We start from the raw sequence: 15,904 nt of genomic DNA on the forward strand, positions 1-15,904 counted from the left end.
ATTCGACAAAAATTGCTGTTATTTTGAATTGGGAATTTGACCACCTTATATACACGACGACAAACTTCAGCAGTCACCGCGTGCTTGTATTTACCCCCGCCATGCACAGAAGAGAAGCAAGTGTCTGAAAGTACAGCGACAGTTACTTTGGGTTTCGAAACAAGCCGGACAGCAAACAAACACCTGTCTCAGTCGACCTCGATAAAGCCACTTCCTCTTCACCCACATCCTTCACCAGCACAGTTTATTGGTGTCAGAGCAGCTGCTGCGCGCCATCAAAGCGACTATTTACATAATTCCTCCAATACGACAGATAGATAAGGAATATAAAGAGTTTGGATCATTTTAAGTGGCCCTGATGCTGTTGCCTAAGCAGAGTTGTTAAACGAGGTCAATTATGATATGAGAGAGGGCAGATGAGGATGAGGAGGATGATGATGGGCGGGCTGGAGGCGTTGCTCATGCCCTCCTCCTCCTCCTCCTCCTGTAGGGCCAGCAGACAGTGTGAACTTGAACACTGACGGCCACAGCACTGAACGACAGTCAAGTCAAACATCACTGCCGTTTTATGAGATTTATAGTGTGCGCTTAGTTCTGGTGTAGTTTCAGAGGATCTTCTCTCACTATGTCCAGACGTAAACTCGGCAGCAGACCGCAACACCTGAGCGAAATGCAAGGTAGGCTGGATTTTAGACAACTTTATCCACATCTAAACGCTACAACGCACATATTTATGGAGATCCGAATCTGAATAAGAGTATGAGTGATTGGAAACCAGTAATCAATGTAATAACTTTTCACGTGGTTTGTGGCTCTCTCCAGTGCGTGTACAGAACTTGACATTGGAGTTGAAATAATAATAATCCCCCTCATGTTTTTATTTGTACGTGTAGCTGAAGAGCGTTCAGTGTCGTATCAGTAGCCGTTCTGTGTCAGTCTTATATTTACACGCTGTTGAAGTGATTTTCGGTTTAAGTTTCTTAGACACTCTGACCGAGTTGGAGCAATAACATCGCACTTCCTTATTGCATCTTCACAATATCTTTGTTTTGTGTCGTCACCTTCATACCTTAGCGTCTACTTTGTAATTTTTTCCGTTACACAAATCCTCATTTTCTGATGGCAGTGAACGCGTTATTTTACCCGCTGATAAGTGCGCTTGGCTTGAATATTGTTTTGTTTATTTATATAAATAATTGATTGATAAACACAGTCACCGTAAAACGTACGCGTGTGAATATTGCTGTGAAATATTGTTTTGATCATGACAGGTCTTTTTGTTGTTTGTTTTATCTTCTAACTGTGGGCAGCTGTGCGTGCCTCACCTGACCACAAGACCTGAGTCTAGTTTAATTGGTGAGTCGGATTTATTCAATGAATCGGTTGAACGAAGGATCTCACTGACGGGTCTAAAAAGGAGCTAACGTTACTTTAAAAACCGAATCGCTGAAAAACTGCAAATTAAACTTACTAAAACACGTTTACGGCGTGATTGTAACTATGACCGTTATATCTACACGCATACGATACTGTTGGGTTTATTTAATTGCATTTTTAACACGCTAACTTATTTAATTTTGAGATGTTAGTTAATTTTAGTATTGATTGTAATGCAAATGCAAATAACATTTAGGCTCTAACTGACTGAGCGAAATCAAGGCTACTATTGAACTGAGAGACACAAATTATAAACACCAACATTAATAGAAAACAGTAATAAACCGCAACATGTGCCTATAAATTGCTGTACTGAACGATTTAGGGCATGTAATAGCCCCACAGCGAGATGTTTTTCCGTTATCACGTGGTCCTTGACAACCGCTGAACGCTTGAAACGAATTGCTCGAAAGAACCGATTCACTTAAATCAGTCGGACTTCCAGTTACTAATGTGTGTGTGTGTGTGTGTGAGAGAGAGCGAGCAAGAGCAGCCGCGCCTTTTGCGTGTCGGCACAAACAACCAGAGCTGTTGAAACAGGAAAGGTGACATTTTTGAGTAACCACCGGTGAAATCCTCCCCTCCCCGGGACTGTCTGTACCTGCATCGGCATGGACAGCCTAGTCCGGGCAGGTGGATCCAGTCCAGGCTGTAAGGTGTGTGTGTGTGTGTCTGTGTTTGAGTGATCTTGGAGTCCATGACCACAGCAGCGGCACCCAGGCCAAAGGGCAAGTTCCTCTCTTAACTCGAGGTTTCTACACAGCCAAGGTGCTCAGCCTATGATCTGTGTCTGCACAAATTCATTGTGTATGAAAATTAAATTATGCATAAAATGTTTTAAAATATACAGATTTGATGCACCTCAGGAGGCCCTGATGCTGTTTTGCTGCTGTGTAAATGAATGCAGCAACACTGCATCCTTAAACATTGCCTTTATTATTGCAGAGTAGTTATAGTTTAATGTTTCTGTTCAAGAATTAATTTTAAAGGATTAATTAAAAAAAAATAATTATAGTGTGTCCTCTGTGCAGCATTATTCAGTTGCCACTTACTTCTGTGCCACATTTGCAGAGTAAAAACAACATTATCTGCACTAAGTGACAAAATATTAAAGTGACTTTCAGTTTAGGCACAGATCCATTTTTAAAAGTTTGTATTAACCCACTCAAAGTAGGCTTTTTTTCATAGTCTTGGTAGCAAAATCCTGTTTGGCTCAGCTTTGGCCTGTCTAGATTTACATACTGCATCGCTCATTCTCCACAGCGGTTATGAGTGGTGTGAAAGACACCTTGTTTAGATCAGCAGACTTGTGAGCGTGGTAGGACGACTACAGTGCAAAGTGCCTGATACATTAGCATGCTCAAATGGGCGAATTGCTCAAGCGGGTCGGAGCTGCATCGCGCTACTTCCTGTGCAAAGAAGATCTTGGTGGCAGAGACACAGGAAGTGGTCAGTATCTGCTGACCAGACAGAGCCGTGCTGATGATGACAGTTTAGCAGTACGCCGACGATTGCAGAGAACTGAAAGTAGCACATTAGAAGAGAAACAACGCTTATGCAAAGACACTCAATTGGGTCCTTTCAAGAGTTCCAAGGGGCTCTCTGAACAAAGAGTGTTTTTACAGCTTTTTTTGTGTGTTGCTCCGCTCACAGATGCTCCGGATTCCACAGTCATCCCCGCCGACTCTTTGCCGTCACCTGAGCAGATGCCTCAGCCGGATGATGGAGGCCGTGACCTGTTGACATGTGGCCAGTGTGGTCAAGCCTTCCCATTGGCCCACATCCTCACCTTCATCCAGCACAAACAGGGCGGGTGCGGCACAGCCAGAGCCCGGCCTCAGGTCCACACTCCTCCCTCTCCGGCCAATAGGACGCAGCAATTCGGCCAAGGAACGCAGGTGGAGGCGGGTTACGTGGAGCTCCGGCGTATGACGGACAGGAGATGGAAGGAAGAGCCAGGTGTGAGGGTGGAGGCCAACCGAGCCGGTGAGTTCTAGGTGTTAATTAGTGTCTTTTTCTTTTTTTGTAAAACTGTCCCCTCATTTAACGACCTCGTCCCCAGTCCGGCTCATTAGGCTGTCGTTGCTGTGGCGCTGAGGCCTTGGTGAGTTGGAGAGTTAGAGATGCCAGGCCTAATTGTGTGGAAGAGATAGGCAGTTCTGCCACACACGCGAGCAAACGTACACTTATACATGCACCCTGGGGGACGGCGGCAAGGCACCTGAGCACACCTGAGCATCTCCTTAGCTCTGTCTCTCAGGTGAAGTGGCCAGGTAAACACAGCACAGTCAGGCCACCAAACTGCACAACTCCCAGAGCTCTCGGCGAAGCGGCACACACACACACTTTCCTCAAACCCCTCATTATTCCAGCACTGTCAGTCATAGCAGGTGCTGACATGGTGTGTTATTCCCAGAGTCCTTTGTGAATTGCTTCGCTCCTGTCCTCTTAATGCGCTATTTTAAAATAAAGTCTCAAAATTAGAGTTTTTTTCCATTGTTGACCTTGCGTTATGAATCTGTGGCCTGTTGAAGCATTGTATAGTCTTAAAAAAGAGGGGTTTTGCAAAGACCTCATCGAAGAACCATTTGGGTTCCCCAGTGACCGTTTGTAATGGGACACTCTCATCGTAACGGGAAATTCTCTCATCATTGTAATACACAAACTACGATGTAAAGATAAATAATCCATTTCTTAGAGTCTATACATTGCAAGTGTACAGGAAAGCTAAAGTTGATGCTTTGAAAACCACACATTGCAATCCTAAATACTACTGCAATTAAAAAAACTGAAATTGTCATATGCAGGTTTTAATATTTGAACACATTAATAGTCAAAGAAACCGTTTTCGAAAAGAAAGGTTCCCATGGATGTTGAAGGTTCTTCAACGAAGCAAACCTTTATTTTTAAGGGATGTAAGAGAAGAATTTTGGTGAACCATTGAACTCTTTTGACTGTTAAACAGGATGTTGGTGTGGGTGTGTGTGTTAGAGTAGTGTGTGTCAGAGATACTTCAGTGTTTTTCAGTGCAGTAGTTGGCCCTAAAGGGAATCATGGGCCTGTGCAGGTGTTGGTGTTTCTCAGCGTGATGCTATTGAACCGTGACATGCTTCCTCACTGCTTCCTCATATGGGCAGGATTCTTTCACCCTACAGCATGAGCAAAGCAACATTTATTAGTTTGTAATTACTGACTGTTTATAGAGGCAAGCAAATGATTATTGATTGTTATCAACGAAACATGTTTTCGCTTTCGGGTCACTCCCTCCTGTACGTACACATGTTTGGGCTTCCTTCCTTTTTGTGCTCTGCTTCCGTCCGTCCATGTTTCTTGCTACTCTGGGGTTCAGTCCCTTTTGCCTCTTTTTGTGTGTGAAGGTGTATGTAGCTAATAAAGGTGTCGGGGTGAGAGGTGCAAACTATACTAATGTGTTACTTTCTCACTAGCAACAGTCTTGGGTTATTATTGACGCAAAGATTTTGAGGCTTCAGTGACAGAAGAATGAGATGAGAGATGGGGTCTGATAAGAAACTGTTTAAAGTGTAAAAGTTTTGCTTGAAAATGAGAATGTGATATATGAGAGTAAGTGAATGGTGAGTTGTTGTAATGGACAGGTTCTGGTTGCCAGATCTGTAATATTTGAATATGTTCAAAATGGTTGAAACTGCATTTATTTGAAATAGAAATATTGTAACAATGGAAGCGTCTTTACTGTCAGTTTTAATTAATTTAATGCATCCTTGCTGAAAGAAGTATTCATTTCTTAAAAGAAAAAAATCTTAAAAACGGTAGCCAATGGCACCCCAAAAGCAAATACACTAATTTAATTTAAGAGTCCCTAACTATTTTAAATATTTAGCATTTACATATTTCATTTGTAGGAATAGGGATAACATATGATGTAGGTTACAACATTAAAAAAGCAAAGTTAGAAAAAAAAGGCAGTGCCATTTTACCGCATGTATTTTACTTGTATTATGTGTAGTTAGATCTATTATAATGGTACAATAATGCTTATGTTGATATCAGACTTTTTCTTTTTAGAATATTACCCCATACTTGATATTTAATCACATTAATTTCCACTATTTTTTAAATTTAGATTTAGATTTTTTCTTAAGATCGATTTTGAACGCTAATATATACTGTAAAAACACAAATAATTTAATAACCTGTATTGGTTGAAAAACATTATGTTCTATGGGTGGCAGAGTTTAAAAGTATCCCAATTCTTGGCAAATCTTGAACCCCAAAACGATACAGTTTTGTGCTGCTTGGGTGGATGAGGGCGTTTTGTGTGTTGTATTTGCGTTTTTTTTATTTTGACTCATCCAATGAAAATTCAGTTAGCCCACAACCCATCAGACAGGAGTGTGTGTGTGAGTGTGGGTTTGGGTGTGCTTATGTGTGGGTGTAAAAGAGTGACATAGAGAGATTTTGGAGACAGCGGTGCAGTGGAATGGATTATTGAATTAGTGTAGACAATGTATCAATAGTCTTATTTTTATTTCCTCCAGCTTTCTCTTAGCTCTTCCTTTCAACTGTCCCTTTATTCTCTCTCTCTCACTGTGTTCCCTAGAGAGAGAAGATTCTGCCTGCTGCTCGTTAGCGCTCTCAGCCAATCTGCATTTTTAATTAGCGGTTATTGCTTCTGCTTAATATGCAATTGCTACCCTGGGCCAAGTGGGAATCCTTACAAAAAGAGTGAGGGGAAAGAATGAAAGAAAGGGAGAGAGGAGAGAGAGAGAGACAGGCTGGGTATTGTGTTTCACTCCAGGACCCTGAGACAAAAGCCCCCCTCCACCCTCCTCGCACTCTCCACCCGAGGGAGAGATTTGGAAGCAGAAGGGGTGTTGTTTGGAGGGGGTGAAGGTGCAGTCACAGGGGCGATGATTTTTCTGTTGTTTTTCATGACCTGTGCAGCCATTTCTTTTTGTTCTTAAATTAAACACTTTTCTTCCATCCTTCCCCCTTTCATCCCTGTTTTAACCTCCATCCCTGAGGCTCAGAGATCGGCTTCTTGCTTTTTGACTCGAGTTCTTCTCCAGGCATAGAGTACGAGAGAAGAGAATAGGAGAGGCTCTTTTTAATCTTCTTCTTTGCCCCCTCCCAATAAAATGCAGAAGGATTTTGACTTGAGGAGGTGTAAAAGAGGCTTATAGCACTCTGCTTTGAACCTTTTGTAAGAGAATGGAAAAAATTAAATGAATTTTCCTCTCAGTTTTGGAATCCTCTTTGCAGACAGGCCCCATTTATCAAGGAGGCTGAGTCAGGACTCATTTGCATAAAACCTTCGTTTGCCCCATTCCACTAATTAGCAATTTGCAGCTTAATTGGCGAGCGGCTCTCTGAAATAGAGACAAAGCTAACCAAGTTTAAAAATACCACCAGAGCTGCTAAAGGAGCCCATCCGAGCTCATTTGCTTCTGTCTCAATCTTTCTCTCCGCAGTCATCCGGCTCTCCTGTGAGCACACCTTTAATCAGGCAAGACTTTTTGCTCAGGTCTGACTCAACAGCGGCGCTATTACCAGCTCATTATTGCTCTGACACCTGCAGGGGTTTGTGACATGAAGCTTTCTTTAAAAATTTGCCTGAAAAAATTAGACAAATGAGGAAAACGTGTTTTCGTGAGGTGATGCACTAGGTCAGGAGGATGGGTTTTTGTCACATGTAGACTGTAGCGTACTACTGGAACTATTTTAGCAGGATGAAGATGTAGGTGATTAGCAAGAAAACATGTCCAGGTCACATTTCATTCTTCAATGGGAAGAAAAAAATTAGCTATATGAAAAATGATGGTCAAAAAAATCTTTAAATTAAGAAAATATTTTCATCATGAAGTTTTTACAGTTCTTTTTTTTTTTTTTTTTCAACCATGATGTATAAATACTTTACAATTTAAATAATACATGATATAATATGTGATGCCACTTTACAGTAGGCTAATTCATTGTTTTGGATTTTCATTATTTTTATTTTTATTTTCATGAAAATGTCACAATATAAAAAAATCATAGTGTTTCGAAACAAAACAAAATATGAGTTTCTGCCTTTGGATTTTGGATCAATATGATATGAACACGTTTCAGCTCACAGGTACCCAGATAACAAAAGATAACTTTGGCCAAAATATACAGCAGGAAATCACATTCTTCATGATTTCTCTTTCTTGAATATTTTATTGGACTGGTGAAAACTTATATTTATACACAAAAATTTGATTTAAAACTGCTATATAAATTAAGCCAAGATGATATCACCGAATTGAGCATGCAGTGTATTGAGGTCAATTGACAACATTGCACCTGTTTGAAGCATTTATTGTTCCATTCAGCATTTTGTTTCATTGAATATAGTTTTTAAGCTATGCAATATGCCATAAGAAGCATGTTAGCTTTGTTTCTAAACATAGCCTTGGACTGTACCTACCCTGTTTTCACATGTATTTGTGGTTTTACCTGTTTTGCTCTGTTTTCTGTAATGATCAAGTTCGCCTGCAGCCTTTTCTTTCTGATGTTTCATTTTCATGTTGTCATTATGATAGACATCTTTCCAGTCCACTCAACATGTTTTGTTAGAAATATACAGGGTTATATAGCGTGAGAAAGGCTTTGTTTGTTTGCATTTGACCCACATTGAATCTCCTGAATGTACTGCCATTTAAAAAATGCCATCTGTTAATGTGTTCTGAGTAATATTAGCATGTAAATGTAGCTTTTAGGTTGTTTGACTGATAAATAATTTTCTATCTCTCTCTTTCTTCCTCTCCATAACAGAAGAGCCCTCCATTTTCACCTGCCAGGTGTGTCAATGTGTGTTCTCCAGCGCATGGACTCTCCTCCAGCATGCTCAGAACGCACATTCTCTCAACATCTATCAGGTGGAGGATGCCGGATTTTTACAGACGTCAAAACCGGCAGCCACCATGGATCCACGTCACCTGGGTGCTGCACTTGCCTCTGCATTCCAGCCGTCCTCTCGGCGATCTGCCCCCCTTCACAAGCCTCCCCATGGCTCCAGCATTGCACCACGTGACCTGCAGGGCCTGAACTTCTCCATGTGTTTGCAGCGCTTGGCGGAGGTTAGCTGCAACAATGGCGGAGTAGTACCTTCCCCGTCCCCATCTCCACCGGCTGCTTCACCTTTTCCCCACTCAACTCTGCCACTTCACGCAGCCTTCTCCTGCGAGTTGTGCGGCCAGGGTTTTCAATCTATGCGCAGCTTGTCCGCCCACCGCCGCACACATGCCTGCGATAGGCCCTACCACTGCGGCGTGTGCCAGCTCACATTCTCCCAGAGTGGCGAACTGGCACGACACATGAGGAGTCACCGCCGCCCTGCCGCTGCACAGGAAACTGATCCCAACTCTGCCAGTGCAGATGAGGACAGAAGACTTGCTGGACAGGGAGATAATGATATTTCCACTGTACACGGAGCAAGTACGGAGGCTGGGAAGCCTCCAGGAGGTACTACCCTGATCTTGACGTCTTCGCAGTCCAATCGCAATCTGCTGCGCTACTACCAAGCTCCTAGAGAAGCCGATGAGGAGGTTCAAGGTGAACCGCAGCAGCCATCTCCCTGTGGCAGCCCCTCAGAAGGCTCTCTGGAGAGCGGAGATACAGGTGGAAGTGGTGAGAGTGGGATCGCCAGCGGCAACTGCACACCAAAGCGTCCAGAACGGGAAGATCATCCTCAAGGCGAATGGGAGTGTGAGGTGGAGGCTGTCGAGATGCTTCAGGACTGGCAGCGGGAGAACGAAAGGAGGCAGGTTACCAGCGGAGGGGGCAAGAAGAAAAAAGAAGAGGCTTGTGAGTTCTGCGGAAAGTGTTTCCGCAACAGCAGCAACCTGACGGTCCACCGGCGCAGCCACACGGGTGAAAGACCATACCGCTGCGGTCTCTGCAGCTACGCCTGCGCGCAAAGCAGCAAACTCACACGCCACATGAAAACACACGGCGCCCGTGGGACACGTGCTGCTTTTCAGTGCCAGCTATGCTCCGTTCCGTTCACCGTCTATGCCACGCTGGAGAAACACCTCAAGAAGGTCCATGGACTCACACACGCCAGTGCCGGCGCCTACAGCCAGGGCCCGCTTACTGATTACAACGGCCTCAACATCCAATTGGAGGACGAGTCTGTCAGTGATCAATCAGGAGCTCCCATCACAATGCTCACAGAATCCAATGCGGACCTATCAGAGCAGCTCAGAGAGGAGGACCCTGAGATGAGGGTCAGCGCTGATGAGCCACCTACCTTTGAGGAAACTGGCAGCACTGTGGCATTAGGTCAAACCACAGTATAAACATAGCATATGACTGATCATGACCAAAACCACCAAGCTTAATGGTCTTCTGCCCACAACCCAGTATGCGCATCTTATCAAAATTTCACCACAGTACTTAGAGACGCTGATACTGTCCGAGGCTTGATAGATTCTCATATCAGTACAAGTGCCTACTGTTAAATCCTGTCATGCAATATTGGAGGACTTCTGAACTCTTCATCATCGTCAAGGCACTTGGAACCCAGATTTGCAACTAGTAGAGCAGTCAGAGAGTATATGGAAATGGTTGCAAGTCACCTTTTTTGGAGCCCAAAAGACAATCGCACAGAAAGACTGAGCAGCCTGATCTGGTGATCTACCAATGTGATTTTGAATTCTATAATGCAGTTATGAAGTGGGATTACACTGTTGTGGCACTCTACCGCAGAGCCTTAAAGGTTCATGGTTCATAAAAATCAAAAATGGGAGGTGGTCTACATCAGGGGTGTACGGTCCTGCCGCTGGAGGGACACTGTCCTGCAGAGTTTTGCTCCAACTCCAATCAATCAAACACACCTGAAACAACTAATCAAAGTCTTCAGGACCTTTACTGGAACTTTTAGGCAGAATAGGTCGAGCCAAACTCTGCAAGAGATTGACCCTCCAAGAGCAGGATTGTACACTCCTGGTCAAGTTAATAGACGGTATAGCAGTAGACAGAATTGAGCTTATGTTTTCTATCTTACAGGGTTGTTTCCTTTTTTGATACTGTATATTAAATAGGACTGATTGGGTCTGTGGCAATACATGTTCACTGTCACTTATTACTGTTAAAGAGCATTTGTTTGCCATTTTGTTTGTCATTTAGAATGTCAATGTATAAATATATATTTTAGTTTGTGCTGACATTTTGTAACACATTCCACAAAAATGTATCACATAATTGTTATTATAGCCTCTATACTGCACAAGAAATTCATTTTCCTTGTATTCTGTGAGCCTGTCTAGTCTGTTTACAGACTGTTGTTTTACTGCCAAGCACATAGAAATGCTATAAGGTTTTTTTTTGTTGTTTTTTTTGTGGTCGTGCGACTGAAAAGCCCCATTTCTGACGAAAGACTGGGTAGGAAACGACAGCACTGACCCTCTTGAAAGGTGGACCCATTGAGAGAGCACTTGTGTATGTGTGAGAGACTTAGAGACCAGATATGTGATAAATCTATACAGGGAATGTTTGCTTTGTTACATTTTTACATGATTATCAATGTCAGGGAACTGTTACGTTACAGTTTATGTTTGTATGGTAAAAAAAAATATGGTAGAATAAATATTCAAATGTAATAAGCATTTTTTTGTATTAACAAATGTGAAAATAGTTGGACATCCAGTTGTCCGTTTCTTCAGGGAGCAGCGAAAAACAAAGCTCTTTTTGTCCTCTGTATATTGTTATTATAATTTCTGTTGATTGAAATGTCATGTCTTATGTGATATCTCCCAGAATTCCCTGCGTAGCCCACAACTTTGCTGTGTATTTTGTATTTCCATGCTTATTTGTATTATAATTAAAAGACACAGGCACACTCAGAGTGTGGTGTTGTGTGTTGTGTTGTGTTGTGTGTTGTGTTGTGTTGTGTTGTGGTGTGGTGTGGTGTGTTGTGTGTGTGTGTGTGTGTGTTAGTATGATGAGTATGTGAGAACCAGAAAGTGTGACGGTACAAATGGTGAAGGCGAACCTGCTGCTACATGTCTCAGATCGCATCACGATTTCACCAGTATTTGCACAGATAAACCACCCTCCTCTAACGGCTATTGTTGAGTCATCGTCCGTTAGTAGTACAGTCATATCTGACTTAACCGCTGGGTCATTCAGATTGGCCTTCAAAGTATAGGGTTAGATGGAATAAATGAGATTGTCAGGTAGATTACGTGTCTAAAAAAAAATGTGATTTTTCATCTGGAGAGATGATGAAGACAAAGCTGGAGAGAAATGAAATGGGGTGTTGAGAAACCCGAGGGAAGCAGAGTTGTCTTAACAGCTCTCTTCTTTTGTAATGGGACAAAACCTTCACGCCGGTATCTCTGGCCCCTCTAATGAGTAGGATGCTCCGTGATCCCTATAGCTCATTAACAAGCAACCTTTTTAATGAGCTTTCAGCCTGGGCTGGGGGAGGTTGAATTGAAGGGACCATATGTAGCTCTCACCCCATCTCCAATTATCACCATTTTGGAGAACGGGAGAAAGATATTGAAGCATGATGGAGCAGTCTGAAACGTCATTTACAACTCCGGGAGTTGTGCAAAAATTCCCCATTCTCTGAATCACAGGTGATCGCCCTGGGACCTGCATTGCTTCTCCTCTATCAAAACCTTCTACACCCACCCCAGCCACGCACCATTTGGTGGCCGCACAGGCCCAATTACATAATGTAACACGAGCTTCTCCGAGTTAAGATGGCTTCTGGCGGACGAAAACATTCCCAGGTGCCCTTTGTCTCTTCTGGGCCGCCTCTCTGCACCTTTCTCAAACACGTCACCCTTCTGAGCTAGGACTGGCCCGTGTTTATCTGTACTGACCAATCACAATGATGCATTCCTATCAGCGAGTGGTGACGGGTAACTGACCGAGCAAACCTGCAGGTGCGTGTGGGTTTGAGATGTGTTTTGAGTTCGAGCACAGACCACAGTAAATACCCCACTTACGTAGCACCGCTACCTAGGGTGAAAAGGGAAAGTTTGTGGTTTTGGGGTCTCAAACCTACATCTTAACCTGCACGTCTTCTCAGAGTGGGAAATGTCTGAACGCATTTAACCCTGTTCATTATGAATGTCTTTACAATGCTCTCAAGACATTCAATGTCTTTCCAAAGCTCTCGGGACATTGACAGAAACCTCTAAATCAGGCCAAGGACCCTTTTGAACAGAGAGACAGAGTAGGGGGCCCCTGTTATATTGTATAAAACCGATTGTCTTTTAGCATTCATATAGTACCATATGTGTTCACATATTGTGTTATGTTGATTAAATTGCTTATGCATTAAAAATAATATTTTAATACGTTAATATAGATATTGATATATCACCTGCATTGATTAGGGTAAAAAAAAAAATCACTTTTTTATAGTTTTTATTTATTTATTTATTTTTTACATTTGTGTTATGAGGTTGCGTATGTATAAAAATTATATTTTTTATCCATAATGATTTATCACCGGTTATTGATTAATGTAAGATAAAAAAAAATCATATTTTTGTTTATAATCGTTTTACATTTGAGTTATGATGCTTATACTGCATATACATTAATATAATATTCTTTATCAATAAACTGGATATTTTTATCCATAGTAAATTATAAAATGAATTGTTTAGGGAAAGTGTTCATTCATTCTTTCTTTCTTTCTTATTTACTGATTTGTGATGAAATTGCAAAACTATGTTTTAGTGCATTGATTTATCACCTGTATTAGGGAAAGGGTACATTTATTTATTTATTTTAATTCCTTATATTTTTATTTATAAAATATTTAAATACTTTTAAAAATACATTGTAGGAGAAACAACAACATTTAGCAAAACCTTTTAACCTCAATGAAGTCTTTTCATCATGTTGTAATTTTTTTTTTTAGATCAAACAATAATTTGCAGTCCCCCTGCAGTAACTTAGCACACTCCCTAGAGGTCTAGGTCCCCTGCTCTAACTGCTGCTGTTTCCAAAGTGCCTGCAATCACTTTCCTTCATGGCGAGATCAAAAGATACAAAACCGGTTCTCATGAAACCTGATGTGAATAGTGAGACGGTTGGTGATTGGCAGGCTGGTAGATTTACGAATAGTAGATCATATCAGATGCACATCTGTAGACAATTAAATAGTTGCATAGCATTGCATTATTAGGAGGGTTGCACGTGTACAGACCTTTATGTGCAATAATAATAGAGACCTATGCACTGCAGGCCAAGCTTAATAAAGACAGAACGTATGGTATTATTTTTACTAATTATTTTAAAAGCAAATTTATTCCTCAAAATACTACTGAATTCCACACCTTTCTTCCCACAGGACCATTTCTGGTGTGATAGTATCAGTGAGATGGAGGGAAACGAGGGAGGGAATGGGCAAAGAAAGGTTGTGTGAACAAGATAAACCACAGAAAAGCTCTCTAGTGCTTCTTTATTCTTGTTCCCAAACCTGCATCCAATACCATCCTCCTCCTCCTCCTCCTCCTCCTTGTGGTAACATCCCTCCTTTCCTCCGCAAAGACCACAGAGAGAAACCTGAACCCTAAAATTAACCCCCCTGCCGCAGCAATGTTTTAGTGGCCTTGTTTGAGAGAGGAAGACAACGGTCCAGCTGTCCACATACAGTCTGTGACAATTCCACAGTGCCATGGCTGGAGCAGCCACAAATACAGGTTTAAACATGACCCATCTCACCACAAAAAACAAGGTGATAATCCTGTTACGACTGACACTCCAGAACATTCCCAGCAGCTGGGGTTTGGCATTTCATATTTTCTTTCATTGTGATAATTTCCAAGCAAATCCACAATGATTTTTCAACAAAACAGGTTCAGCAGTTTGAAGAAAAAGGATTTTAAAGGAACAGTTTACTCAAAAATGTAGTGATTATCATGAACTAGTATGATATTATATTTGCAGTGGAGACTTTTTTAAATATATCATTGAAAAATATAACAAAAAAAGAGAACAGAAAATTCTTGAAAATCAGTGGTGTTTGGCTCCCAACAGCAAATGAGATGAACTCAGATTTTTGAACCTGAAAATGAAATTATACTTTTGTTGTTGTTGTTGTTGAAATATCTCTTTAATCTAGAATTTAGGATTTTTATGTCCCAGAAGTATTTTATACTCGCCAAGTCTGCATTATTTGATCAGAAATACAGTAAAAAAATAAACAAATAAATAAATAAAAAGAAGTAACTGAAATAACTCTTTTCTATTTTAATATATGTAAAACTAATTTATTACTGTGTTATTCCTAAAAATTCCGTTATGAAAATCTGTGGTGTTTGGCTGCCAACATCACACCTGGCGAAATGCACCATTTTTAAATCTGAATATGAATTGACAGATTAGTCAATTTTTGGGTGAACTGTTCTGTTAAACAAGAAACAGTAACGATCAAATGATAGAATCAGATTTTAAATATTACATTTCTCATCAAATATACTGTATTTCTGGCCAAATAAATGCAGTCTTAGTGAACATAAAATGCATTTCTTATATTGTAAAATACATACATGTGTCTTTACTATCTCTTTTGATAAACTAAATGCTTCCATGCAGAATAAAAGTATTCATTTTTGAATGGTAAATTAGCTATATATAGAAACTGACTTGTAAACTGTGGTAAGACTTCACATAATTCTAGCCCTGGCACAAATTTGGTGACAGGAAACCTGTGCAACACCTCTGCCTTCCCACATACATCCTCACACACACACATAAACACACACACAATAATTCTATGCCACTCCTTCATAACCTCCCAAACAAGCTGTATGTGATATCGAGAAAATGGGGGGGGGGGGTGAGCGAGATACAGGTCAAAACAGCCGTCTGACACTGGACAGACAGACCGGTTGAACTAGCCTTTACTGCAAAGAAGAGCTTGCAGGTCTCGTTGTCAGGTTCACAATGCTGTGACCTGCCCTGAGGGATCGACCCTACTTATATGAGTTAACTGACTTGTCCTTCGCCCCTCACAAAATAACACCTTTTCAGTTTCTTGCACAGAATGCAGCATCTAAGAACATAGACTAGGAAAAGAAGGAAAGAAGAGTAGATGGAAATAAGATGTTTCTATTAATCACTGAGTGCATTGTGTGACTGAGTTCTTTCTACATATGTATGTGTTTAAATAATAGAGAGAGAGAGTAGACACAAATGTATAGAGTTAGAGATGGTTAAACAGAGTAAATACTGATAGTAAGCGACACATTGAGGCAGGATAGTTAAATAGCAAGATACAGAGTAATTGTCTTTCTGTTCTTGACCTCCTGAACTTCTTTCATCCCATTCTAATGCATCCTTGCATTGGGCACCGCAGCAGTGCCTGGGAACCGACTGGTGTTAATTGATGCCTGTGAGCAGACAGGCTCTGGGTTTGGGTTGCGGGAGCAGTAGGGGTCGTGGACGTGCGGGGAGTGTGATAATGTTCTGGGCGGGTCAGCGACCTTTGTCG

The 15,904-nt window shown here is 41.5% G+C and overlaps 1 protein-coding gene across 1 annotated transcript; it reads left to right on the top strand.

Annotated features, from left to right (window-relative positions):
- The first annotated feature begins 95 nt into the window (after positions 1 to 95).
- Positions 96 to 11,104, top strand: znf296 (zinc finger protein 296). Its single transcript, XM_042743887.1, has 3 exons — positions 96 to 677; positions 3,091 to 3,423; positions 8,215 to 11,104. The coding sequence occupies exons 1-3, from the start codon at positions 626 to 628 to the stop codon at positions 9,738 to 9,740; spliced, it is 1,911 nt and encodes a 636-aa protein (XP_042599821.1). The 5' UTR covers positions 96 to 625; the 3' UTR covers positions 9,741 to 11,104.
- Positions 11,105 to 15,904: the final 4,800 nt, after the last annotated feature.

Source organism: Cyprinus carpio, chromosome B18 (assembly GCF_018340385.1).
Source record: "Cyprinus carpio isolate SPL01 chromosome B18, ASM1834038v1, whole genome shotgun sequence".
Classification (NCBI taxonomy): Eukaryota; Metazoa; Chordata; class Actinopteri; order Cypriniformes; family Cyprinidae; genus Cyprinus; species Cyprinus carpio.